This window comes from Danio aesculapii, chromosome 4 (genome assembly GCF_903798145.1).
Source record: "Danio aesculapii chromosome 4, fDanAes4.1, whole genome shotgun sequence".
NCBI classification, from domain to species: domain Eukaryota; kingdom Metazoa; phylum Chordata; class Actinopteri; order Cypriniformes; family Danionidae; genus Danio; species Danio aesculapii.
The window spans coordinates 3,739,463-3,748,744 of NC_079438.1; the positions used below are offsets into that span (position 1 = coordinate 3,739,463).

The following is a 9,282-nucleotide window of genomic DNA, read 5'->3' on the forward strand; positions in this document are numbered from 1 at the left end:
TGAACAAGCTAATCAAGGTCTTACTAAGTATACTTGAAACACACAGGCAGGTGTCTTGAGGCAAGTTGGAGCTAAATCCTGCAGGGACACCGGCCCTCCAGGACCAAGATTGGTGACCCCTGGTCTAAAGGGACTCACCTCAGCCAATGTATTAAGGGTGGAAGGGTAGGCCACGATTTTATTAGGTTAATATCTGCTTTTTTGAAGCATGATCCTTTATCTGATGTCATAAGCTGAAAGTTTGTGATAGGAATATACAGAGTTAAACTGTTTACTCCCACATTAACAAAATACGATAGTAACTCATAGTAAAAACTGCAGGGTTTGCAGTGCATGTCATTATTCCATCCGTTTAATAAATTTATAAGTAAAATATTCCCTGACTCTCATGCTCTTGTAGGATGACAGTAATTTTGTCTTCTGTCCATCTGGATGATAGGAAGGAAATGCAAGCAAATCACAAGGTTAACAGATTTTTTTAATACTGCTTTAATTAATACAACTTTAAAATATTTCAATCTTACAGATTATACAGTAATTAAGAGTATTCAAAGAATTTTTTTAAATGATTTAATAGATTTCTCTAATATGTGTTCTTCCATTTGAATGAATGTACGTGTGAATGAGAGTGTATGGGTGTTTCCCAGTGTGGGGTTGCAGCTGGAAGGGCATCAGCTGCATAAATCATATACAAGAGTAATTGGTGATTCATTCCACTGTAGTGACCCCTGATAAATCAGCCACCAAGCTGAAGGAGAGTGAGTGTCTGCATATATCTGGATAATGGGTGAGAAATCATTAATAAAACCATAGTCAAATAAGCAGAGCTAAGGCACTCTTATGATTCACATTAATTTCCGTTCAGTGTACACTGGGGGGGTTTCTGCAGGAGGATGTTGACTGTACTGTGGGAGAATTTCTGCAGGAGGCTGTTGAACGTAATGGTTGCTGATCACAGGAATCTGCAGGACAAAATGTATCTGGTGAGCTTCATTTATCGGTTGCTTCTTAAACGATTACTGCGCCCACTGTTCCTCACACATTTACAGTACATTAAATGCTTTGTGGATTTTTACTTAGGTGCCATTTTATCCAAAGTCTATTTAGGATGTGGTCAAAGCTTCTCTTACCTCTGAGGTGTTTAGACCATGGAAATGATGGGGCTGTGGAGACACAACTTGTGAAACAGTTGGCACCTGTGGAAGCAATTACACAAGATGCTTAATGGCTTCTTACTATTACATGATATTAATGCAAAACAATGGTGACCTATACTAGAAATATGTGGATTTAACCCATCTAGTCAACACACATCAGGGGAAGTGGGCAGTTAGAGTACAGCTTTCAGATTACAAATCAGACTTAGAAAATATTAAAGGCACAGTATGTATGATTTGTTACTTTCATTATACCAAATAAATTAAGCAAATAAGCTATTTAAATAAGAAATGAACCATTTTAACTAGTAAGACTGAATGTGTCCTATTTCCTTTATGACTAAATATATCTGATGGGTTCAGCTGATGTATTTCTCACCTCAGGATTACAGCAGCAACTGACTTTACAAGCAAAAGCAGACAGGGAGAGGGAGATGAAGAACTGAAGGATGGTGAACAGCAGCATTACAACATTGATTCCTGTGAAGAGAGTCTGAGAGAACATTCAACATGAGCATAATGGATAACAACAATGAGAAGAATCTGTGACTCTTTAGCTATGCTGATGAAACTAAGTGAAGCTTATTTATAGACTAGTTTCAAGAGGATCACATTTCAGGTTTAGGTTGATTGTTTAAGCAATAAAGTTTTAAAAAGTAGTGCCGAAAAGGAAGGTGAGAAGGACAGGGGAGTTTGCCCTTAATGTTCTCGTTTTTCCTCATTCAAATGCGTCATGTGAACATGTTTTTTCATAGTTAATCTTATCAAAACAAAGCCACGAAATCGGCTCATTACAGATACTCCGAATGGGCTCATGCACACCTCAGAGTATGTACAAAATTCGGGAGGGTGCACTGCTTTCAAGCCAACCAGCACTATGTTGTGGTCCATGACAGCATCCGATTTGTACCCCAAAATGAATCTCTTAACATCTGGCAACACATGCAGGATAGTGACTCAGAGGTGGAGTTTGAACCTTCCCACTAAGGTACGGCTATTTTTGTTTTATGTACTATTGTAATTTGCACGTTGTGTCAAAACGCTATTTGTCTAGATAATAGCTGTATACTCTCAGTTTGACTCGTGTACAATAACGTTCCTCCAAATACGATAATTTTGAGGTTCTGGTACAATACTTTGACATTTCCAATCTGGCAACACTGCAAACCATTCTATGGCACTTTTAATGTTAATATTTTCACCCAGTGTAAATGACCAGCACTTATTAAATGCTGGAAACCATTGGACAATTTTTTAAAAGTGTACCGGATCACACAGTGATTTTACTGTAATTGTTAAATAAAAAGTTAATACACATTTTATCAAAATAAAAGTTTATGACATACCTTATACTTTAACTGCATGTCTGCACAATGATAGTCACTGCAGTAATCGTAGTATTGTCCCATAAGCATATCAATTGAAATGATAATAATGGCGGTGCCTGCAATTATAACACTGAAAATGTTCATTCCAAGGGACCCTTTCACCTACAGGAAGGGCACAAAAACAGAAAGGTTATGCAACAAGTTATGCTAACTCACTGTGCTGGAAGAATATATGGAAAGTGATAAGAAAAAACATTGACAAATAAATTAAACATAAGGTCCAAGCACCAAAGGCCCATGATAAAGCTTTGTTTACTTGAGCTCACCCACTGGTTAGTTCACCCAAAAACCTAAATTCTGGCATTATGAACGATCGTCTCGGGAGGTTGCAATGACATTAGGGTGAGTAACAAATTACAGAATCTCATTTTTTGGTGAACTAACCCTTCAATGCAGCTTTGTTCAATCTTTTGTTCAAAGTTTTAATCTGAACTCAAGCACCCAGAGATTGTGTTTGTGATTATTGCTGATGTTTAATGTCTTGTGACTAAATAAAAGGTGCTAATGTGAGTGTGTATACCAACATGCAAACACCAGGGATAAAAATCGGCATTTAAAAAAATGCCTCCGGCTCATTTTGTTGATTCGACACGGCGCTTTAAAAAAACTGGTCAGCCAATGAGATTGACGCTGTACTTCACATACCTCGAACTGCTAAAATTGCAGTAAAACACAACTTGGTGGCACTCAAGCACAAAAAGGTCTAGCTGAGCACACAGGAATTACGAATCAACTCTTTTTCCCATAAAAATAATGAGCAGGTGTTTGTGTGCTATAGTTGAGGAAGCTTACGCCACAGTTCCTGGAGAGCCACAGCTCTGCAGAGTTTAACTTTAACCTTGATTAAACACCTGATCAAACTGATTAAGTTCTTTAAGCTTGTTTGAAAGTGAGTGATTTACATGTTAAGTCAATGCAAAGATGCGAATAGGCATCCTGCAATGCGATTTGCGCGAATGAAGCAGCGCAAGTTAAGCTTTTAGCGAAATCTATGCGACTGATGCGCATATCGCATGTTCCGCGTCAATCGCTCGAGTTGGGAAATTAAAACTTCAGCCTTCCTCTTGCCGACACCAACAACAGCTCATCAAACTGGGCTCGGCTCAGTCAGAAGCACCGCTGAAAGCTTCCATCGTCCAGGTTAAGTTTCTGGAGGGGTTGACGAATTTACAGAGCTGGGTGCACCTCTGAATGGATCTATTGAACAAATAGACGCTGTTTTTAAGCCTTCCTAAAGCACATAAACACAGCTATTCTCTCATTAAGATCAGTGTTAGCCATTTAGCTTTTAAGCTAAGTTAACGGGCAGACAGAAGACCTGCCTATCACACGAATCTGTGTCTGTTGTGAAGTAAATTTGACCCGCGAATGAAGCGGAATATCGTGCAAATATCGTAATTTTTCTGCACTTGCCACGTCTGGTGTGAACACAGCATTAGACTTAGTATACAGATAAGTTATTCTATTTTTTATTGGCAAATGTCAAAAGTAAGGCGACACAGTGGCGCAGTAGGTAGTGCTGAAAACATATCAGAAAACATACAAAAAAGAAATTTAATCAAGGATTCGTTACACATTATTTTTTATTCTAGCCATTTTTCCATTGTATATCTTGCATTATTATTCCAGCACCTAGTGTGTGACTGTGTGGCTGAGTGAAAGGGCATGTTTAGGACCTTCTTATCAAGATTAGATCTTTAGAAATAGCAATATCTGTTTACAATACACCAATTTATGCACAAATCCTTACAGACCAAACAAATTACAAGTGCCCAGTGCTTAGACCCATGAAAAGAACAAGTGTTGTGTACATACCAAACATAAATTGGTTGGTGAATTACGTTTGTTTTCAGCATCAATGGCGAGCGAGCCTGCAGTAATGTACTGAGAACAGAGAGAAGAGCAAAACTTAAAGCTTACGTTGGAAAATATACAGATGGTATTCAACCAGAATAAGCATTTTACTGTCACAGGAATCACTCTCTCTTTTCTCAATTGCTAAATGGAATTTGCATCCTTCCAATTCAGTCTCAGGTCAGTTAGTCATAGAATCTATTCTATAATCTAGGCGAGTTTAAGATCTTCTCTTTTAAGACAGGCCACTGGACTGATCACTTCCATCAAGCTGGGGATGGCAGAAATCTTCAAGATCTACAGAAAGCAAAGGCTTTCTCAAAACAGAGGCTGGCTCAGTCAACAGTGGATGCCATCACCTTGGCTTACCAGATACATAGCAAGGTGTGCCCCCGGGGAGTGAGGGCTCACTTAAGTGTTGTGTTGAGTGTTGTGGCACCTCTCTAGTAGATATCTGTTGAATAGCAGGCTTGGTAAAGCCCATCTATAAGATTCTACAATCTCCAATTAGAGCTGACTGAATTAGTGACTAATAAGTGAGGAAATTTGGTTCAGTGACATGTTTGCAGTGCCACTTCCCCCTTACCAAGGAATACGAGTGAGAGTTTTACTCTTCTGGTCAGTCCCCCATCATATTAACACCCTTAGCAATTCAACTCAGTTGTGGATTTCTGACAACAGTCCCCTCTAGTTCAAACCCTTACTGGTCTAGGTGTCCAATGTGGATGATTCCCTGCATGGAAACAGCATGTCTATTTTCCATGGTATCGTTTCCCTGAGAGTAAACTTTCAAACGTGATATGTTTCTCCTAAATCTCTCTGTCCTTTCTGTCACCAATCCTTATTAGTTATAACACATCTCATTTTTATCATGTGTAGTATTCCTGGTAGAATCAGTCCATATGTTACTTCTACATGTACACGGGCTGGACAATGAAACTGAAATACCTGATTTTAGACCACGATGATTCATTAGTTACAGGTATGGCCTTCTTTTGCGGCCAGTACAGTAGCAATTCGTCTTGGGAAGGACAGATATAGGTCCTGCACAGTGGCCAGAGGGATTTTGAGCCATTCATCTTGCTGAATAGTGACCAGGTCACTACGTGATGCTGGTGGAGGAAAACTTTTTCTGACTCGCTCCTCCAAAACACCCCAAAGTGGCTCAATAATATTTGGATCTTGTGACTGCGTAGGCCATGGGAGATGCTTAACTTCATTTTCATGCTCATCAAACCGCTCTGTCAACAGTATTTCTGTGTGTATTGATTGATTATTATCCTGGTACACTGCACCGCCTTCAGGATACAATGTTTGAACCATTGGGTGCACAAGGTCCTCCTTGTTTTTTAGTCCTTGGCATGGACGAGCCCATCACACACAAATATTTGGCCTAGGGAATGCCATGATATTGCAGCCGAAACCATCACAGATCCGCCCCGATGCTTCACTCTGGGCATGCAGCAGTCCGGGTGGTATGCTTCTTTGGAGCTTTTCCACACTATAACTCTCCTTGATGTGCAAACAACAATGAAGGTGGACTCATCAGAGAACAATACATGTATCACATTGTCCGCAGCCCAAGATTTTTCTTGCTGGAACTATTGAAACCAATGTTTGGCATTGGCACGAGTGACCAAAGGTTTGGCTATAGCAGCCGGCCATGTATATTGACCCTGTGGAGCTCCTGATGAACAGTTTTGAGGTGAACTGAGTTGAGATGGGCAGCTGTGTTTTTTTGGATACAATCAGGGTTTGCACCTGGACCTCCCTTTTAGACAGCTTCCTTTTGCATTCACAGTTACACCTGTTGGATAAGGCTCTTCCTCTTGGTGGTATGCTGACATTACTCTTGGTATCGTGGCTCTTGATGCTTCACAAAAACTTTCTGTCTTGGTCACAGATGCATTAGCAAGATGCACACCAGCAATTTGTCTGTTTTTGAACTCTGATATGTTACCCTTAATGCAATATTTTAGGGAAAACTGTGCTACTACTCTGCTAATTAAATTTTAACACTCTGTTCTTACTGGTCCAAGGTGCAATCAATCGAAGATTGGCCACCAGTTTAGTCATGAAACCTCAGACACTAAATTGGCCAGTGTTCACAGTTTCATTGTCCAACACCTGTGCCTTGTTACGGGTAGGATGTAGTTTCTCCTGGCCATGCCTGCAAATTACACCTGCCTATATTCATAGGCCTGTTTTCTTACTACTCAGAAGTAATTGGTCACTTAAGTAGATCCCCTAATGTCATTACAACATATATCATAAAATACTGGAAATATAAACCAAACTCAAATATTACTGACACTAATATTCCACTGTAACTATAATCTATTAGCCAAAAGATTATGTATTTGTTGACTAATCATTATCAAGCAGTGTTGACAACCCTTCCTTTTCGTGCCACCCAGTAAAGGTTTTGCAAATGAGTGTCATGCGAGTTTTATTTGTTGTTATAAATTTTTAGTGGCAGTAAATGTGACAGTAATTTGCATTCTGGTTGATTACTCACTGTAAGCTTGTGTTATCTATGACAAAATGCTGCTGTAGGAATGTTTCTTACGATGACAGATCCCCAGTAAGGAATGCCACTGAAGACAAAGACAGACTCTGCATAAATTGTACATGCGATTCCCAACAGGAGAGTAAACAGACCGATCATTATCTGGACAGTCTGTGAGGAATAAGAGAAATCAGTGTAAGATGCAGAAGATATCCTTTTTAGGGTAAAACAGTATAAGATGGCTTCACATAAGGATTTGTGGATGTTAAATATTTGCTCAGCCCTTCAGCTGGTTTAATGGGTTGCTCCTAAAACATTCTAATCAATAATTATCTGAATTTACCTTCTGGATTATAAACATTATCTGATGACTGTACTTTTACTGTCGCGAAAGCAACAAGCCAATAAACTACTAAGGTCAATAAAAATGGAGTATGATGTGTGTTGATGTGTTCCTTTTGCTTAAAATTCATACTGACATCAAAATCAATTGTTTTATATACAAGAGAAGTTTCTCACCCCAAGGGCTTTTGGTTGGCCTTTCACAAAGGCCTCAATTCCTTGACAAGGTAAAACTCCTGCTACATGACGTAAGTAAACAGGCACAGGAGAACTGGTCCCAGTCACATTCGGTGCTGTTTGTGTCGGTGGTTGAATCTGGATGACAATCGTTGAAGGATTCATGGCTCCGGCAGTCGACATTTTGGTTTCAGAGTATGAAGTTGACCTGTACAAAATCATAATAAAGCAAATTTAACAATTTTTACATTTAAAAATCCTATTAATTTAGTATATACTATTATTAATACATTCATAAATGCCGTTATGGTAATTATTGACACTGGTAGATATATTGTCATCAACCCTGTTAGACACTAAAAACTGAGAGTATACAGTTTAACAGGTCAAGTTTAAATTAACCTAGTTTGTTTACGATTAACAAGCCATTATGGGTACACTTACAACCAAATAAACTATTGTTTTTTTTAAGTACAGACATAATTCAAAAGCGGACATTTGTATAAAGGTAATCATATGTACTTTAAGTATATAAAAGATTGCTTTACCAGAAACAGAATCCTCTCTTCAGCTGGTGTTTTGGACTTCACTCTGAGTTCAGCTCGCACTACTGAGACACGCCAGCACAAAGTCTATGTTTTATATGTAATTGCTCATACTGGTTCCCGATAGGAAAGAGGAAGCATGTGATGATGGATGGCAAAGATCATAATTTCATGGCACAATAAAGTAAACAGCAAAAGTGAATAATTGAAAGTGAATAATATTAAAAGTATTCATAAAGGCACCTATGTTATAACAAAAAATCTACCTCCCTGTTTAGTAACCAGGTGAAACTGCAAAGGGTCACTTTGGCATACATGTTAGTGTAGCATATAGGCTGTGACCATTGGGGTTTATGGTTTTATTGACCCTGTTGGTTTTATATGTATGTTTACATTAAAACAGGATGAACTGAATGTAACAAAGTTCGAATTATGTGGGTGAGGAAGATGGCAGCGTAGGCGACTGAGGTAAGAAAGGTAAGAAAGTAAGGTAAACACTTTTATTGAAGGTTCTCAGTGGGGCATGTACACTGTGGCATACACTTTCTCAGGCTTGTCTCTATCCGTGTTCCTCTGGCAGTTCCTTGGTACAATCTCTTTGTCCCAATTACTGCAATGACACAGACAGGTGATAATAATATTGTTGATTTGACCTCTCTCTCAGCCGCCGGTCTCCTTTAACATGCAATCCCTCTGTACGGGCATTTCAACCACACCCCCTTGTGACATACCCCCGCCTGTGGATCACCTTGATTTTAAGACCCAATCCCATTTCTATTTTTGTACCCCTCCCACTTGGCCCTTAAAACCTGAGGGTGAAGGGGAAGGGCTTCAAAATTTACCATTAAAAAAATGGGACACCACTACAGCACCTGCACACATCATCGAATGTCATCGCGATCTCATGCTTCATATGAGTCAAAATTACAAAAAAATACTCATTTGTGGACCTCCTTACTTCCGGGGGCAGCTATACTGCCGTTGTGGCTGGTGTATTCTGGGAAATTTTCTCACCCCTTGGTTTCGAGTGTGGTCTTGAAAATTCTCAGTTCGAAGAGGTATCTACCCCTTTCCCCTAAGCCCTACGCCTTCAAGCTAAAGAGAATTGGGACACCTCCACCCCTTCATGTGAACACGTAAAACGAGGGGTAAGGGGAAGAGCTAAGGGGTAGCATTGGGATTGGGCCTAAAAGGTTGTAAAGCTAGATACCAATGGGTAATCTGTGTGTTAATATCCTTCATGTGGTGGAGCCATTAGAAGGGAGCATGATCTGATAAGAGGACAAATTCTAGCCACAGGAGGTTGTAAC

The 9,282-nt window shown here is 39.5% G+C and overlaps 1 protein-coding gene across 1 annotated transcript; it reads right to left on the reverse strand.

Moving 5' to 3' along the window:
* Positions 1-457: 457 nt before the first annotated feature.
* On the reverse strand, positions 458-8,177 carry ms4a17a.17 (membrane-spanning 4-domains, subfamily A, member 17A.17). The gene is made up of 8 exons (XM_056454585.1): positions 7,976-8,177; positions 7,428-7,635; positions 6,969-7,079; positions 4,361-4,429; positions 2,504-2,647; positions 1,537-1,650; positions 1,131-1,196; positions 458-962 (listed from the first exon to the last, which is right to left on the reverse strand). Exons 2-8 carry the CDS (start codon positions 7,608-7,610, stop codon positions 846-848), a joined length of 804 nt encoding a protein of 267 aa, XP_056310560.1. The 5' UTR covers positions 7,611-7,635; positions 7,976-8,177; the 3' UTR covers positions 458-845.
* Between the last annotated feature and the right edge of the window lie 1,105 nt (positions 8,178-9,282).

What these genes read in the sequence shown, in the direction of transcription:
- ms4a17a.17 (XM_056454585.1), bottom strand. Translation starts at nt 7,610, where the DNA reads ATGTCGACTGCCGGAGCCATGAATCCTTCAACGATTGTCATCCAGATT. An exon ending in CACCAACCAATTTATGTTTG is followed by an intron (nt 2,648 to 4,360) that starts GTATGTACACAA and finishes CCCTTCCTGTAG; the next exon opens with GTGAAAGGGTCCCTTGGAAT. An exon ending in GTTGCTGCTGTAATCCTGAG is followed by an intron (nt 1,197 to 1,536) that starts GTGAGAAATACA and finishes TTGCTTCCACAG; the next exon opens with GTGCCAACTGTTTCACAAGT.